The 18,161-nt window shown below is 53.8% G+C and overlaps 1 protein-coding gene across 2 annotated transcripts in view; it reads right to left on the bottom strand.

The window, feature by feature from the left end:
- The window catches only part of Adamts2 (ADAM metallopeptidase with thrombospondin type 1 motif 2), a 209,344-nt gene that overhangs the window by 7,791 nt on the left and 183,392 nt on the right, over window positions 1-18,161 (bottom strand). Inside the window, exons 11-21 of one of the 2 annotated variants that reach the window (XM_076578283.1) lie at window positions 16,730-16,875; window positions 14,652-14,827; window positions 11,824-11,957; window positions 10,996-11,119; window positions 9,973-10,053; window positions 8,885-9,051; window positions 7,485-7,644; window positions 4,950-5,082; window positions 4,069-4,276; window positions 1,761-1,890; window positions 757-846 (exon numbers count right to left, since the gene is read on the bottom strand). In XM_076578283.1, the coding sequence (XP_076434398.1) occupies window positions 757-846; window positions 1,761-1,890; window positions 4,069-4,276; window positions 4,950-5,082; window positions 7,485-7,644; window positions 8,885-9,051; window positions 9,973-10,053; window positions 10,996-11,119; window positions 11,824-11,957; window positions 14,652-14,827; window positions 16,730-16,875 (1,549 nt within the window). Of the gene's footprint in view, window positions 1-756; window positions 847-1,760; window positions 1,891-4,068; window positions 4,318-4,949; window positions 5,083-7,484; window positions 7,645-8,884; window positions 9,052-9,972; window positions 10,054-10,995; window positions 11,120-11,823; window positions 11,958-14,651; window positions 14,828-16,729; window positions 16,876-18,161 lie in introns of those variants that run through there. The other variant, XR_013053258.1, reaches the window with a different exon arrangement.

Here is an 18,161-nt window from a genome sequence, read left to right as displayed (position 1 = left end):
ATGGAGGCGGTGGTGTGTCCATGACGTCCCACTGCAGGGACATGTCTCCCCGCCTCCTCCTCCATATGAGAGGACAGGGGGGTGGGGGCCAAGGGCCGTGTAGGTCGGGTGCAAAGGCCGGACGGAAGCAGGCCATAGTTTCACAAGTCAGAAAGGACACACTCAGCAAAGGACGACAGCAGCAGTGACAGCAGCAGCAGCCGGGAAGCCCCTGACACCGCAGGAAACTTGGGGTCTGTCACCCCGGCACAGGAGATGCAAAAAAAAACGCACACCGTAGAGACCCCTGTGGCCTCACCTCAGTGGTGGTGGCGTCTGAAAGGGGACGGGGCTGGCTTCCCCTTGGAGTTGACCCGCAGCTTCAGCCTGGAGGGATGTGGCCCAATGAGGCAGTCGCCATGGCGAGGTGGTCACGCTCGCACAGTGGCCTCAGGCCCCTCCGGCACCACAACAGATCTTTGCCCCTTTACAAGCCATCACAAAACCAGGTCCTGGCCCCTTGACAAGAGGCCAGTGTCCCCAGGCCAGGCCTCCTGGAGGCTGGCCCTCGCTCCGCTTGCCGCCACCAAGTGGTACCAGCTCTGGAGGAGCAGGCCGAGCACACAGGCCCAGAGAAAATAGATTCACCCAGAAGAGCACTCAGCAGGAGTCAGGGAAGCTTTCCATAGAGAGAGAGTAGGGGAGCCCAAGGCAAGCTCCACAAGGCGCAGGGCATGCACTGGAGGGCAGAGGCAGAGTTATAAACGGGTCGGTTACTTGACGAGATCTTCTGGATGGGTGAGTCAGGGTCAGGCCGGGACAGCCACTGAACCACGTAACTCTTCTTGGAGGGATCCGAGATGTTTCCTGGAAGGAAAAGCAGAGGCTGCAGCTGCCAGAGTACCATTAAGGACCACCACCACCACCACCACCACCAGCAGCACATCCAGAGCAAAGCAGCTCGCCTCCAGGCATCCTGGGGCCCAGCGCAGTAGGAGGGCATGGTTCCTGTTCTTGGATAAACTGGTCTAGTCTCTTGCCTGTCTGCATCCTCGGACCCAGCAACGTCTCTCCAGTTGCCCATCTCAGACCCGTCCACCTATTAATCCATGTCCTGTTCCTTCACTGTTTTTACCTCACCTTACTTCCGGGATTCCCTGGCACTCAAGCTCTGTCCTGGAGAAACCTGGTGAGGATGACCAATCCTGCCACCCCCACCAGGACTGTCACCTGACCTCTTGTACTCTGTCCTCTGAGAAGAGAAGAGCGGGGACAGAGTCTAGCCCTGAGTCGCTGTGTGGACCAAGATGTTGAAACACATGTGATACTGGACCAGGCATCTGCACAGTGGTCTTGGCTGTTGTTCTCAGAGAACACAGGGCACCCTCTACCCACATGGGCATCCCCTTCCTACACTGGCATCTCCGTTGCATAGGCTACGCATGCCTGCTGGCAGAGTCCCGCTGTGCTGTGGTTCACTGTGGGTCATTGGAGTTTAGGGCTGTAATATCAGGCCATGAAGGCAGGGACGGGCTGAGACTCGTCCTCTGTGCACACCAGGACTTGTCCAAGGACACCCATGTGTCAACCCTCCGCCCCATGCCCCCCATCCTATTTCTTTCTAGGAAAAGTCTCAGCCCTGGCTGGGAGTGCTCCAGTTCAAGTTCACCCATGGCAAGCCCGGCCATTTTGGAAGAAGAGCAGAATTTGATTGCACTAGGCTCCCACTCCCCTCTCCTAGGCTGTCGCATGCTGGGGGTCAGGGGTGTCACAGGGCTTACGGGGACAGGGTGCAAGCCTGCAGATCCTTGCTGTCTCAGGCCGCTCCTCCCGGCAGACACCAAAATTATCATCGGCGGTGCGGCAGAGTACTGGCCGTTCCTGGGTGCCATTGCCACAGGTTACTGAACACTGTAGGTACAGAAGCATTAATCAAGGTCACCTCCCGTACTGAGCCTCATGGTCCCCAGGCAGGTGACCCATGGGAGATGGTGTGGGGCAGAAGGTGGGTCTTGTCCCATAGGGACTGTCCTAGAGTGCACATGCCCATTTCTCAGGACTGCTGCAATGCCAATACCTCTGGGTTCTCCCTTCCTCCCATAGTGTGGATATGATTTGAGCATGTCATTCCAGACTTGTGTGTTGGAAGCTCTGTCCTCATTGTGGTGGTAATGGGAAGGGGAGCAAAACCTAGTGGGAGGCTTCTCCTGACCTGTTTGGGCCTTGGCTGCCTGCTTCTCCGTGGGATCCCTTTCCCATGTATATCATCATGGTGCCATATGTCATAAGATCCTCCCTCACAAGGGTAAAGTTGATGATGCCAGAACCATGTCCTTAAACCTTCAAAACCATGAACTCAAGAAGCCTCTTTATACAGAAACCCTCTACACTGCCATAAATCCCTATGGAGAGTTCCCAGGAAAGTAAAAACAGAATTACTATATGACCCATCGCTCCTAGGTATATAACCAAAGGACTCTAAGTCAACATTCCACATCTGTGTTTATATCTGCACTAGCCAGGAAGCAGATCCCGCCTACCTGTCCATCAACAGATGCACGCAGAGAAAAAAGTGGTCCACATATGCATGTTTGTCGGGGTGGGGGGGGGTGGGGGCACATATATGATGTGCAGATGCACATGCATGGGTACACACGTGCATGCGGAGGTCTGAGACAGACCAGAATTTTCTTGACCAGCCTCCACCTCGTTCATCGAGTCAGGGTTTCTCTTCGGAACTCTGAGTTTGCTAACACAGCTAACCTGGTTAGAGAGCTTGTTCCTGGGATTCCACCCCTGACTCTGAGCTCTAGAACTATCTATAGGCAGGCTGCTACGCCTAGCAGGCATTTACATGGGTGCTGGGGAATCCAAACTCCAGTCTTCCTGCTTGTACAACAAGTGTCTTAACCACCAGAGCCGTCTTCCTAGATGCTACACAGTGGAATTTTATTCAGCCATAAGGAAAAAAGGAAATCATGGCATTTGCTAGAAATTGGATAGAGCTAGAGATTCTATTAAGTAAAAATAAGCTAGACTCAAAAAGACAAATTCCGTTTCTCCCCATATGTGGAACTGTGTGTGTGTGTGTGTGTGTGTGTGTGTGTGTGTGTGTGTGAAGGTCATGACACTCTCAAGGGGTACTATTTGGGAAGAGGAAAAAAGGAGGGGGAGGGCAATGGGAAAGGGAAGTGAATTAGAACATGTGTGTGAGGATGCCATAAAGAAACCCTTGACTTTGTGTGTCAACTTCAAAGTAGAGCTAGGCTAATTCAGACAATGGAGGCAAGCAACGCCACTATATGGAGAGAATAAAAAGCGATATATCTGCCCACAAGCTTCCCACAGAAGGTACTCAAGCACCTCATTATGGTAATGGAAAACGGTTTAATACACTTCTCTAGTTGGAGGGTGCCCAGGAAAACCTGTAGTCGACTGGGGATCCTGCAACATTTCTGATCCAGTCCCGGAACCTTGGGCGGTCCCTCCTCAACTTTCTCCCCAAACACAAGGCTCCAGTACCCTCTACCCCCCCCCCCCCCCCACTTCATGACCCTGGGGAGGAACCAGAGTGCATTCATACCCTGACTCCTGGCGCTGGGCTCACTCAACCTAGTCCTGCATCCTCACCGTGAATGTGGGGGAGAGTCAACTCAGCCGACTTGGGAGTCTCAAACTCTTCCCATTCCTAAGCAACAGCTTGTTTTGAGGACTGGCTCGTGGACAATTTCTGGGGACCTAACTCCTGGAAGGTTGTGAGTGATAAAAAAAAAAAAAAAAAAAAAGCTCCTGCATGCTTGAGGCCTTGGGGCAGGCTGTACCAGCTTTGCTAGGCAGCTTAAACCAGCAATGCAATTTATGCATGCGAAATATCTGCTTTCCATCCTTCTGGGATCTGAGGTCCATCACCATGTAGCTGGTTCCCTGATGGAAACCCTGGACTTCCATGCTGTGGCTCCCACGGTGCCCTGAAACCTGAGCTGTGGCCTGGGGAGACAGGAGTTCTATCAAAACTGGAATGGCTGTCTATCTCAGACTTATCCAAGCTCAGTTTGGGGTCAAGGGCGTGGGGCCAAGAGAACGGCTTACCTGGGACCAGGACCCAGCCCGCCACCGCCCAGGGCAGAGCTCACGGTTGCAGGCCCTGCGGCTCTCAGGACGGTGGTCATTGCAGTGTTTGGTGTGCACGGAGCGGGTGGTGTTGTTGTGCAGGGGTTGAATGCAGCGGACGGAGCGCACTTGCATGCCGGTTCGCCCACAGCTCTGACTGCAAGGCTCCCATTCACCGGTGACCCACCTGCCGGGGCAGAGTGGCAGGTGGTCAGGGAACCAGTCTGGCTGCGGCCCGGGTGGGCAATGAGAACAGAGATGTCAGCTTGTTCTCTCCTGCAATGGAAGCTCTTTCTCGTTTCACAAAAGCACCCGCCACGTGGGCCCACTTGCATGGAGAGGAAACTGAGGCGCAGATACTCCCGTTTGTCAGGGTCTGACAGGCTCTGTTGGGGCTCGTGGCCTAAAGGGTTTTTACCACCTGTCTATTCCCTCAGGGTCCTTATCCTGACCACAGTCTCATCTTCTGATGGTGTCATGAACCCTCCCCAGCAAAGCTCAGTAGCACTGTGGAGTCCCTCAACCCAGCCACCTTCCCTGACCTGGGCCCAGAAATGCATCCTGCCTGGGTCTGAAGGTCTGAGAATCAGCTCTGTTGCTTAGAAACATCAAATACAGCCCAGGCCTTCTGGGCCTCTGTTTCCCCACCTAAGTGTTAACATTTTCTGTCTTTCATGAGATGCGCATGGAGCTTCCAGTCAGTGGGTCAGAAGTGGGCCTGCACCTTTCACCTATGTATGGTATGGTGGGTGAGAAGCCTAACATCCCATGAGGTGCCAGGCCCAGGGCCTCTGGGAGGCCCGGTTTCCTTCCTCCCTCCACGGTGAGCCCCTGGGCTGTGGCCCCGTCCCAGCACTCACACAGGCTGAGAGCATTCCTGAGGGTTGCAGGCTCGGCGGATGGCTTTGGGCTTGGCCAGGGCGCTGCAGAAGGCTCGGTGTACCATCTTGCTGTCCAGCCTCCGGCGGCAGCCATACTTCGTGAACTGGGACCCTGAAGACAGAGAGCTTGAAGGGGCTCAATGGGGCGGTGGGACCCCCAAGGGGGCTTGGAGAGGTGGGGCCCCCACCAGCAGTAGTAGCCCCCCATTCTCCTCCCTCCTCTTTGCTTTTTGTCTTCCTAAATAGTCCACGCTGGCTTTGAACTCATTCTTTGTCCCAGTGTTCCCCGCAACCCTGTAATCCCTCCGCTGCAGCCCGAGGGCTAAGAGGATAGGCTTGTGCCACCATGCTCTGTTTCTCCTTGCCCTTGAAATGGCGTGGAGGGTGAGGAGGGAGCCTTGGAGATACCTAGCAAGCAAGGAACTCCCCCTTCACCCCATCAGAGGGAGGGCAAGAATGCGGGCCCTGATGGCTTCTGGGGTCACAGGGATGACCCCGTCCCCTCCCATTACTCGGCCATTTGCTCTATCTTTGGGGCTGAGACGAATCAGGATTTGATCAACACGGGGCAACCTGGTCTGTGTGGCTCCTTATCATCACCGGCTCCTGCAGTCTTTCTCAATGCAGGTGCTGTTCTTCCCCAGAACAGTGGGAAATATCTAGGGTATCGAGTGGGTAGAGGCTGGGAGGGGCGGGTACTGCTCAGCCTCCTACAGTGCAAGGCACCCCACACCAGGAACCTGAATTTCCGTAGTACCTAGCGAGTGAGTATACAAGAGAATCTAAGCACAGCCAGGCAGCCTGCTCTAGCAGAGGATTAAGTGGCACTGACCCATGGAGGGCGGGGGAGGGGGGGGGCAGTGAGATTGTGCAGATTCCCCCAGGGAAGCATTGTGTGTTCAGGAAAAGCACTAGCTGTGGATTAGGCAAGGATGCGAAAGGCCTGGTCTCCAGCCTGCAGTACTGTCTGGAGGGGGTGGGGCCGTTAAGAGGTCACTGGGGGTGTGGGGGTGTGCTCTTCCAAGGGGAGACTGGGAATCCAGCCCTCCCCTCCTCTCTTTGCTTCCCAGCCACCTGCTGGGCTAGGCAGGTAGGGCAGCCAGCAGCTTCTTTGATGTAAATCTGCTCCTGCCATGGTCTGCCGCCTCAACACAGCCCAAGCAATGGGACCCACTAGCCATGGGACAAAGTCTCCAAGATTGTGAGTGGAAATAGTTTTCTTTTTTATAAGCTGATTATCTCAAGGGTTCGAAGACAAACACTACCCCAAGGCTGGCAAGGCCAAGACAGGGAGGGAAGGCATGGAACATCAGTGTGCCCAGGGGCTGGCCTGGGCCTCACCGGCCACAGGGAGAATTTCAGCTTTTGTCTCACAAAAGGAGGGAGCTACTGGAGGTGTTTACAACCCAGGGCAGGGAGGGGTCTGGTCCACACCTTTATTTTAGCTTTCCACTTGTATATGTGCACGTGTGTGTGTGTGTGTGTGTGCACAATCTGTAGAGGCCCGAGGTTCACATCAACAATCATCCTTGATTCCTCTTCCATTTTATTTATTGACACAGGGCCTCACAATCAAATCTAGAGCTTGCCAATGTGGTTAGTATCGATAGGCAGCTTGCTCTGGGGAATCCCCCAGTCTCTTGCTTTCCAAGGCTGGAATTATAGGAGAGGCCCCATGCCCATCCCACTTCTGCATAGGTTCTGGGGATCTGAACTCTGGTGCCCATGCCCTCAAGGCAAGCCCATTAACCACTGATCTGCCTCTCCAGCCCTGATTCGTTCCTTTAAAAGGTCTTTCTTGGACCTAGAGTGGGTCCACAGAGGCCAGCGGGAGGATGGTACTGGACCAGAGGGCAGACAGAACCTTGGCATATGCAGCAGGAATCGGCAGGGCCTGCTGGTGAGATCCAGGTCCGGTGTGGAGATGGGGAACCACTGAGGCAGAGCAGAAGCTGAGAGTACCATTGCTCAGGATGAGGGTCCCTCTCCCCTCGTCGAATTCTTTGAGGTCAGCAGAGCCCACTTTTCCTCTCTCTCTCTCCCGGCCCCCAACTCTGGATTGATCAGGCTTGTGGGGTTTTCCTGAGTAGACTTAGGGAAGGGGGCTCCCCAGAAGTGTCCCCGGGGCTTTTGGAGTCTTGCTAGTACTGCTGCCTGGCCCACTCACATGTCAGCCTCCCACCAGGCCGCCTCACTAGCCACATACTAATGCCGTCCATGCTGGTGTGACCCAAACCCTACAGGCCGTTGTGGCTACATTTTGTACTCATGGACCTTTCCCAGGCTAGGCTAAGCCTTTGATCACTCCAATGGAGGTCCTGCTGTGCTGTTCCCCTGGACACTTCTCATACTTGTCATAGGACAAACTCACTGGGCACTGTTGGCCCAGGAAACTTCACTGGGAAGCCCATTCAACCAGCCCCAACCTCCTCTAGGCTCACACTGAGTCTCAACCCAGGGGTATCCCCCCCTCCAATCAAGCCCGAGAGCCCCAGCAGTGAGGACCCCCCTCACCTCCACCGCAGGGCTTGGAGCAGGGAGACCACTTTTTCAAGGCCCACTCGTGGCGCACAGAGTCGTCTTCCAGGACGTTGTTGTCGTCGACATTGAGCGAGTCCTCGTGGATCATGTATTTGTATGTCAGTGAGATCCGACTGTCTCCTTCGGGGATAACCTGGGCCCGACCCAACATGGTGATGAGAATGTCTGCCCAGCTCTTCATCCCCCCTCTATAGCCAACTTAGAGGCATCAGATAGACTGACAACCAGAGGAGAAACAGTCCCTGACTTACGATGGTCATCTTTAGTGGCTTTTCACAACTTACAACGACACTTAAGAGTTGGAAATTTGGACCTTTTCCCTGGCTTGTGGGATGTGGTGTAAGCCTCTTGTGATGCTGACAGCGGCAGTGAGTACTGGTTGTAGTTTAGGTGCAGCCAATGCACTTTTGTATGATATGTTTATGAAGATTAAACCACTATGGAGAATCTATATAGAGCTAGGATCTCACAGACTACATTAAAATTTTTTTCAATTACATTTTATTGATTTATTTTTCATGCATGCACTCATTCAATGCCCATAGAGGCCTGAAGGGGGTGTCAAGTCCCTAGGAGCTAGTTATAAGCATTTGTGAGCTACCTGCTGTGGGTGCTGGGGTACAAATTCTAGTCTTCTGGTAGAGCAGTGAGTACTCTTACCTCCTGAGCCGTATCTCCAGCCTTCCCTTTCTCTCCAGCTCACCCTCATTTTTGACACAAGGACTTGTTAAGTTGGCCCAGTTGGCCTGAAACTTGCTATGTGGACCTTAAATGGTCTATGAAATCTGCTGTGTAAACTTGCTTTAATCTCCTTGCTGTGTCTCCTGGGCTAGGATGGCAGGTGTCTGACACCATTCCTGGCTCAGTGTGTTCGTTGGTTTGGGTAAATAAACTCTATCACTCCAGCACTTCATTAAAACTAAGAATCTTGAAGTGACTTGAAAATCCAGCCCCCTCAGGATCCTCCATAACCAGGAGCAGCCTTGTGATCCTACACCCAGGGGACCTGGGAGCCAGTCCTGCTTGGACACAAGGTCCGGTGTGTGACTGATTTCTGCTCTCTCAGGTGTGAGAATTTCAGCGCAACAGCAGAGGCTCATGGGACTGATGGTATGAACTGTGAACGTCATTCAAATAGAAAAGGTGGAGACCTCTAGAGAGGAGCCTGCCCACAGTCAGCGGGGGCTGGCTCAGGGAGCAGAACCCGGGTGCATGGGCCCATGCCCACTCATGGCTGACTTGGAGGTGGAGACCGTGGCAGGGAAAGAGGCTGCTGAGAGCAAAGGCTGAAGAATGCAGAGGGAGCTTGGGCGTCGCAGGGCTCCCATCTTTTCCTGGGGCCGTGTGCACCCATGGGCTGGCACAGGACTCACCAGTACAGTGATGGTTCCGTGGAGTGGGCCCATGGTCTGCAGCGTCTCCCTCTCATCCTCATTCCTGTATTCCCACTCCACACCCATGGCAATGAAGGAGCGAGAATTGGGGTCCAGGTGGTTCTCCTCATTTAAGATGAACTTGCCTGTCTCCAGGTTCTTGACGGCTGAGAATGGTAAACGGGAGCACTCAATCTGCTACTAGTGGGTAGGAGGGGGGGCTTCCAGCTGCCTCCCCCACAGCTGCCACTGGGGGCTCTGTCTTGGCCAATAGTAGCCCAACTTGCTTTGGGGGTCACACCCTGCTCTTGCTTGCTCTGTAGAGACCAGGCTAACCTCTGCATGGGACCTACTGCCTATCTCAGTGCCCCTTGGACAGGGTGGTCTTCCACTCTTCCGCAAACTGGAGGAACACAGTCTGTCTGGGACATAGGGATGCAGATGCTGCCAGGGGAGCCCTCTGATCTCCAGCTCTGACCTCCCCCAGAAGATGCATGCATGAAAGCCCAGGCAGTGGACTGGGACAGGTCGACGAGGACTGAAGCACATCTATCAGTCAGGGCTGTTGATCTCAGGACCTGGCCACACAACCCAAGCTTTTGAGCTTCGGTATGCTGTGGGATGGTCTGTATGTCAAATTGCTCTGATTGGTCAATAAATAAAACACTGATTAGCCAGTGGCTAGGCAGGAAGTAGGTGGGACAAGGAGAGAGGAGAATTCTGGGAAGCGGAAGGCTGAGGCGAAGAGACACTGCCAGCCGCCGCCATGACAAGCAGCATGTGAAGACTCCGGTAAGCCACGAGCCACGTGGCAAGGTATAGATTTATAGAAATGGATTAATTTAAGATATAAGAACAGTTAGCAAGAAGCCTGCCATGGCCATCCAGTTTATAAGTGATATAAGTCTCTGTGTTTACTTGGTTGGGTCTGAGCGGCTGTGGGACTAGCAGGTGACAAAGATTTATCCTGACTGTGGGTAAAGCAGGAAAACTCCAGCTACATCGGTACTCTGCTCTGACCTTTGGTACTCTGCCCATCCCAGAAGAACCAGGTCTCACAGATGCCGAGCCATTTGGCTCCGACTCACACAGATGATGGCTGGTGGTGTCGGCCTCCTGGATGAGCAGGTGTCTGGCTCCAGCGGGGATCTCAAACATCTTGACGTACTCTTTGGGGGTAGGAAGGAAGTCAGATGAGAAGACAAGAAACCATTCCAATGTGCATGCTCCAGGAGAGGCCTGCCCTCCAAGGCAGCTCCATCACTGGCGCTCCCAACTGTACTTGGTAGGAGAGGGGTTGAATGGAAAGGCCTGATACGCCCTGCCCTGCATTTCTCCTCATCTTCAAATCCCAGGTATCTCAATGCTGCCTCCTCCACTGAACATCTAGGTGGGAATCCAGTCGCAGCCATGCTGGAAGGGAGGGAGGCTCCAGGCAAGCCACATGGCCTATCTGCACCCCAGTCTCTCCATTTGCAAACCATGTCAGAACCCCATGGGCAGGAGCGGCTAGGCCAGTGCTGACCACCTGACCCACAAGGACATTCCTGGCCCACGGCTCCTCACCAGGGCCTACAATGTTTGCTCTGTGGCCTTTCACAAGAAAACCAAAGAGGCAGGCGTGTCTCCATATCAGAGACAGATGTGGTCAGCTGCTGCCGGCCAACCCATAGGGTGCCGGGTCAAATGGAAGCACAGCATCAGTACCAGGCTGCTGTGTTTTGGATGAGGCTTGTGAGTGTCCCCCATGGGCTAGATTCAGGAGAGTCCTGATGGTAGCCATCTGTGGGCAGGAGAGAGGGAGGGAGCAAATGACATGCAGCTGAGCCCCCCTGGAGGGCTGCGGGGACTGATCTTTGTGGGCAGGGCCCCTGACCCCAGGCTTCTAAGGTCCATCTGTAACCCAGGCCTTGTTCTCCATCCTCCACATCCATACGGCTTAGACTCAAGATCCCCAGTCAGGTTCCCTTTCCCCCTGACCCTCTCACAGCGCCAAGCCCCAAATAGTCATGGGCCTATCCAGAGTCCCTCCTGAGAGTGGGGGCATTCGGGCCATAGCCCCACCAGGTGCTGTTGAGATTCCACCCCGGGGCAGACGATGGGCTTCTCACCTTGCTTCCTGGGTGACCTCGTGAACGTGCCCTTCACCACCTTACAGTGGGTGTTGTCGCCCCCACACACTCCACACTTGTCCTCCTGCTTGCGGGAACCGATCACCCCATCACAGCCCACTTTCTGCCGGGCAAGAGAGGGCAGGGAACCTTTGAGACCCCGTCCTTGCTCACGCCTGAGTCCCCCAACACCCACAGTACCCGATCCCTCCCACAGCCGGGATCTGTATATCCCTTCTTAGTCACCCTGACAAGGCGGGAAGAAGGGCTTTGGAGAGAGGCAGACCCCACGGGGTGGCCATGCTGAGCCATGTGCCCTCTCCCGGCCTCAGTTCATGCAGAGCACGGGGCCTATCCTGTTACAGCACTTCCGTCCTCCGGCCCTCCACGCTGCCTTTCTCCAAGAGCACCCACCTAGCATACCCCCAAGGCAGCCCTGAGGGACTCCACTGCTTTGTTCCAGTGGAACAACAATGAGGTGGTGGAAATCCTTAAGAGTCAAAGCCTGGTGAAGGATGCTCTTGACATTGTTTTTACATCCTGCTCTCTTCCCACAACAGCCCCGAGATGCTGAGGCTTTCCTAGTAAGCACAGAGAGCTTAGTCTGAGCCCAGATCCCACATTCCACAGGGCTTGTCCCCCATGTGTCTGTGCACCAGAACCAGAATGTCTGTTGTGGAGGACTGTCTTGATTGTAAATTGATGTAGGAAAGCCCAGCCCACTACGGGCAGCACCATTCCCTAGGCAGTGGATCCTGAACAGAACAAGAGAGGCTCCCAGGAGGTGGCAACCCTGAACTTCGGCCCACGCTGCCTCATGGCACTCACCCTGCAGTCCCCACGCACACAGAGGCTGAAGGCGTCCTTGTAGGAGCAGCGTGTCCCATCGTGCACCATGCGCTTCATGGACACTACCTCCCCTGTCTCCTTGGACTCGCAGTAGAGGTGGCATCTCTCCTTGGCTGGAAGGGAAGTGGCAAGGTATTAGGCTAGAGCCTTCTCGAAAGAGCACCACACCAGAGAAAAAAAATTCCTATGTCCTTAGAACTCACCTGCCCTACCTCCAGTCCCTGAAATCTATGCTCTGGGATGACACAGAGAGAGAGGGACAGATAATGGCAACCTCCTTCCTACCTCTTTGGCTTCCGAGACTTTGACTCTGGTGCTATCAAGCCTTAGCCTATCAGATTTCCCAACTGATCCAACCAGGATGTGTATATGGCCCGCATCTTCCATCCTCACAGCCCTGCCTGATGGAGACCCTCGACTCTGCAGAGGTAAAGGGCTCTTTGCCCAGTCTCCATCTAAAGAGCCTTCTTCAGAACCTTCCCTCACTGTGGGTGGGAGTGTAAATGAGTGCAGCCACTGTGGAAATCAGTGTGGACGTTCCTCAGAAAACTAAACCTATGATTCCCATGTGCTGTGCTGTGCTGTACCACTCCTGGGAATACATCCAAAGGAGTCTAAGTCAGCACACCATTAGAGACGCCTGCATATCCAAACTGTTCACAAGAGCCAAGGTATGGAGTCAGCTTAGGAATCTATCATCAGAGGAATGGATAAAGAAAATGTGACATGTACACATCGAGTTTTATTCAGATATAGAGAAGAAGATAATTACATTGTTTTCAGGAAGATGGGTGTAACTTGAGATTTATCATATTAAACAAATTAAGCCTGCCTCAGAAAAACAAGTATCACATTTTCTCACATATGCAGATTCTCTCCCCTCCATGTATATATTCTTAGTGTGGGGAGAAGATAATCGAGGAGCAACATAATAAAAATGTGACAGACAGGTATTAAAGTGTCATGGTGAAGCCTATTATTTTGTTTAGTGGATGATGCTGATTAAAAAGAGAAAAGATCCACTTTCAGTCAACCAAACGCAGCCAGTCTCTTTGAGTCAAGCTCAAGCCCCTGGCACTTCCCTCTTTCTGAAGTACTTTATCAGAAGCAACTGATACACTGAGTCACCAGACTGGGTGTCCTCCAGCCCCGTCACCTCTGTCACCCCTCAACCCTGCAGGCATCATCAACACATGTGAGACACAAACAGGTGACTCCAACTGGTACCCCAGACTCACACCCAGTCCCCATCCCTGCCCAGGGCCTGGGGCAGAGGACAGGAATTGTGTGTTTAAAACACACATGAACGGGAGACTCCAATGGAACAGAACTAGCCTTTTGTAATCATGTCCTCCATCTGTGGGTTCAACCCACAACAGACTGAAAATGCTTGAAAAAGAATTGCATCTGTACTGACCTTGTACATACATTTCCTTGTTATCCTCTAGCTAATACAGATGAACAGCTGTGGTGGTCTGAATGAGCATGGCTCATCTGTCTGAACACTTGGTCCTCGGGTGGTGGAACTGTTTGGGAAGGATTAGGAGGTGTGGGGAAAGAGTGGGAGGTGTGCCTTGCTGGGAGAGGTGTGTCACTGGGGGGTAGAGGGCTTTAGGTTTCACAAGACTCATGGGTTCTCCCACGCCTGCTGGCTGTCTGCCTCATTGTTTTGATCACTATGTCAGCTCTCGGCTGTTCTTTTGTCCTGCCATCCTGGACACTAACCCTCTGAAACCATAAGCCAAGGCAGATGCTTTATAGACAGATAAATCACCTTGGTCATGGTGTTTTATCACATCAATAGTAAAGTAACTAAACAACAACCATTTCCATAGCATCTACGCCCTGTTAGGTAGTATACACAGACACACCACTCCTTTATACAGGAACTTGAACATTTGTGGAGCTGGGTATCCTATAATGAGGGGGCACTAAAAAATTATCAAGCACTCCTCTGCCTAAAGCTACCAATTTTTCGATTCTGTAAGACATGAATGCCATTTAATGCTTCACCTGTTTAGTTCAGCCACTCACAATGGAAAGTAATATGAGAGAGGGTGCTGTGATGGTTGATTTCCATTACCAATTTGACACAGTCTTGAATTTCCTGGGGAGGATCCCAGTGAGGGATGGTCTAGACTAGGTTGGCCTAAGACCATGTGTGTAGGGGATTGTCTTCATTGCTTTAACTAATGTGCGAAGACCCAGCCTGCAATCGGGTAGTGCCATTCCCTGGACTGTATGAAAAGGAGAAAGAGCTGAGCTCATGCATCCATCCTCTCTGCACTTGACTCCGCATGTATCAGGTGCCTGTGACCTTGACTTCCCTGCTGTGATGGATCGCAACCTGGAACTGTTAACTGGAACAGACCCTTTCTTCCTAAGTTATTTTTGTTGAGGTATTTTATCACAGCCACAGAAAGGAAACTACCAATCAGGAGTCACCCGATTGCTTCGCAGGGTCAACCTCTGCTCCCATCCCACATGGTGTGGCACCACGCAGCTCTAGCCTTGTTCCCTAGATGATCACCGTAGGAGTTTGTACCCTCTGAGCTTCCATCCCAGCAGCCTCTACATGTCCAGGGTTCTGGTTCCCCTGGGACAGGAGCCCTGCCCCCAGCCCAGAGCCCTTGCTCAGGAGTGGGACCCTGCAGCCACAGAGCCAGCCCTGTGCCCTGTTGCTGGCCCAAGGGTCACCACAGCTTTGCCCCACGCAGGATCAAAAGGTGTAAAACAAGGCATGCCCCTGCCTGCCCCACCTGGGGTCCTGTGCCGAATCCCACCTCTGCCCTCCCCAGGAAGCTCACCGTCCCGGTGTTCGTGGGGCAGCCAGTGGTGCTGGCCATCGCCGTGCTCAAAGTACAGGTCCCACTGACGGCACTGCTCCTCCCGGAAGTCAGCCAGGGAGTTGGGGCAGTCCTGGGGATTGCAGAGCTGGAAGTCGTAGGCCAGGCCGGAGCAGGTGCGGCCCCCGTTGGCTGGGCTGCGAGAGAAATCAAAGGTTCCCCTTCTTGGGGCCTCTAGAAAAAGACCTGGCCATGGATGGCATTTGAGGCAAATCCTTGAGTCTTAGGTGGGGAAGGGGCATCTCTACTGAGCCAAGAGACACAGTCCCACTAGGACCCGGGTAGCTCCCCAGCCAGGCGGGCCTAGGGACATCTAGACTAGGAGGAGCTGACAGGGACCACCCCTCATCTGTGCTCTCTCGAGAAGGCAGCATCTTCCCTGGGCACACCACCTTCACCCTGGCATCGAAGCCCAGGACTGTTAATGAGCACAGGTCTGTGACCGCAGGTTAAGATTCTGCCTGCCGCCACTGGATTACAAATCCCAGGATAACCAGAGCCGGTTGGGTCTCCCTTATGACTGGGCACACGGAGCTGTCATGCAGCAGAAAACACCCAGAGCAATCCTGAAATTGTGGAACTGTACATGCACGAGTCCCTAGCAGACGTCAGGTGTCGGGCTGGGTCTCTCTGCCTTGGAAAACACGAGCTTCTGTGACTTCCTCTCTGCAGAGAACAGTTCCACCCCACCAGGGCCTTTCGGGGCTCTGGCTCTCTGCTGGGCTCTAGCTCTCTTCCCTCAGAGCCGTTCAAGGGGCCCCAGTGCTCCACCTCCCCACCAGGCTCTTTGCGGTAGGATGGCCTGGTGCCCCAAAAGGCTTCCATGTATGGATGGGGTGACCAGACACAGGTCAGCTGTCCTCATCCTTGATAAAGTCTTGGCCCTTCTCCCCATGGCCGTGACTGCAGATCTCTTTGGCTCCCTGGCAGACAGTGTTTGATCTGACAGAAATACTCCAGCTGCCTCAGGGAAGAGAGAAGAGGAGTTTGTACTGAATGGCTTTGTGTCATCCTGACACAAGCTAGAGACATTGGAGAGGAACAGGCCTCAGCTGAGGAAGTGCCTCCTCCATGAGGTCCAGCTGTGGTGCATTTTCTTAATCAGTGATCAGTCAGGGAGGGCCCAGCCCAGGTGGGTGGTGCCATCCCTGGGCTGGTGGTCCTGGGTTCTATAAGAAAGCAGGCTGAGCAAGCCAGGGGAAGCAAGCCAGTAAGCAGCTCCCCTCCATGGCCTCTGCATCAGCTCCTGCCTCCGGGATTTTGCCCTGTTTGAGTTCCTGTCCTGACTTCCTTCAGTGATGAACAGCAATTCGGAAGTGTAAGCCAAATAAACCCTTTCCTCCCCAACTGGCCTTTTGGTCATGGTGTTTTGTCGCAAGCAACAGTGATTCTCACTAGTTGCCTCAGTGAGACCAGACAGACTGGATATGTCCAGGGACTTTCGAGCCAGCCTGCCCCTGGCCCACTTAGGGCCTGGCAATCGGTTTACAGTTTTATGTGACATTCTAGATTGACAATATTTTCAGGTAAAACAAAATTAAAATACCAGATAGTCCAACACAAGATAGACAACAACCCCACCGTGTGTGAGCAGTCCCAGAACCCGCAGGGAAGGAGGGGGTGGGGGCTGAGGGTAAGGAGCCTGGGGTCTGCGGCATGAGTGGCGGCCACTAACCCTGTCTCTCATCTGACTGCAGAACAGCTGTCCAGGCTGCTGGCGTCCTGGGCCCCATGAGAGTCTCCTCCGTGGAACGCCCCAGTTCCCCATCAGTTCCCCATCTCTTTCCCACTTTCTATCCTCCACTCCCTAAGCCAAGAAGGGCAGAGGAAGCCCGTGTCTAGAGTGGACTGTGGGCCCCAGGGTGGTGGACCAAGCATTGATGTTCCCAGGGTGTGGCGGAACCCTGGAGCCCTCCCTCAGAACCCCAGCTTCAGAGACAACTAAAGACGGGGAGGTTTGCCTTGCACTCTCCCTGAACCTGGCACCCAGCAATGCAGAATCGGGCTCTGGGACCCTGGGCAATGTCAGCTCAACTCACTGTGGGTTGTCACACTGGCGGGTCCTGAACTTGACGCCTGTGCCGCAGGTGCGTGAGCAGGAGCCGAACGGAGTCCAGGCGCCCCAGTTGCCATCTCGTTTGAGGATGTCCGGTGTCAGCCAGATGCAGTGACCTTTAAAGCAATGCTAAAAGATAGGAAGGTGGGCTGGTGAGGAGGCTCACTGGGCAAAGGGCCTTGCTGCTTACCGACCTGAGTTCCAGCCCCGGCACCCACGTGGGAAGAAGAGAAATGAATTCCCTATGCTGGAGTCTGACTTCTGTGGCACACGCCTCACCCCCAAAATTAAAAACAACCAAAGCAATTACAAAGACAAGAAGGCATTCCCTTCACCCATCACCTACACCAGAGTTGCTGGAGAGGCCTACTCCCCTCAGTGGGCCAGTGTCTGCAAAGGCTGCCCTGGGCCTGCTCTGCAGGCCAGGGGCTATGAGCTGGTTTGGGGGCGGGGGAGGGGCTGCAGTGTCTGATCTGGGGGCGGGGGAGGGGCTGCAGTGTCTGATCTGGGGGCAGGGGAGGGGCTGTAGTGTCTGATCTGGGGGCAGGGGAGGGGCTGAAGTGTCTCATCTGGGGGCGGGGGAGGGGCTGAAGTGTCTGATCTGGGGCGGGGGAGGGGCTGTAGTGTCTGATCTGGGGTTGGGGGAGGGGCTGAAGTGTCTGATCTGGGGGCGGGGGAGGGACTGAAGTGTCTGATCTGGGGCGGGGGAGGGGCTGCAGTGTCTAATGTTCCTGGCCCTGAAGACCAAAGCGTTTCAGACAGGCCTCACCTTGCCTGTGCTAGGCAAGAGGAATGGGATGCCCAGGCCCACCCTTCAGGGCCTTGTCCAGCCTACTCTGAACCGCTGTGCCTGTGGCATGTCCTGTCATGTTCCCAGGATAAATGCCCCCGTGTGCCTGGACGAGGCCCAACAAGAACAAGAAGCCAGAGATCTTGGAGACAAGTCCGGTCTAAGGAAAACACAGGAAGCAGAAGACTGGGGTGGGAAGAACACTAAATTCTATCCTCATTCTTCCCAGGGAAGGAAGTGTATAAAACCCTACAAGAAGCCAGGTAAAGAAGAGTCCACAATGTAAGAGAGTAAATTAGTATTTCAGTACATCACAATCCACCGGTTTGTTAGTTTAGAAGAAGAAAACATCATTCAAAATAAAGATAATTCATAGCACAATTACCACAAATGACCCAAACTGGAAACCCATCCTTTTTTTTCTACTTGTGTGTGTCTGAACATGCAAGGGTGCATGTGTGTGTGTGTGTGTGTGTGTGTGTGTGTGTTGCATTGTGCATTTGCATGTATGTGGGAAAACACACATATTGCCTATGTGAGTATGAGGGTGGGGGTGCATGTGGGTACTCGAGTCTGTGTGGAGCACCGGACTATGAATCGTGGAGCCAGCAAGATGGTTCAGCAG

Source organism: Peromyscus maniculatus, chromosome 8 (genome assembly GCF_049852395.1).
Source record: "Peromyscus maniculatus bairdii isolate BWxNUB_F1_BW_parent chromosome 8, HU_Pman_BW_mat_3.1, whole genome shotgun sequence".
Taxonomy (NCBI): domain Eukaryota; kingdom Metazoa; phylum Chordata; class Mammalia; order Rodentia; family Cricetidae; genus Peromyscus; species Peromyscus maniculatus.
This window is presented reverse-complemented; position numbering and strand designations above follow the sequence as displayed.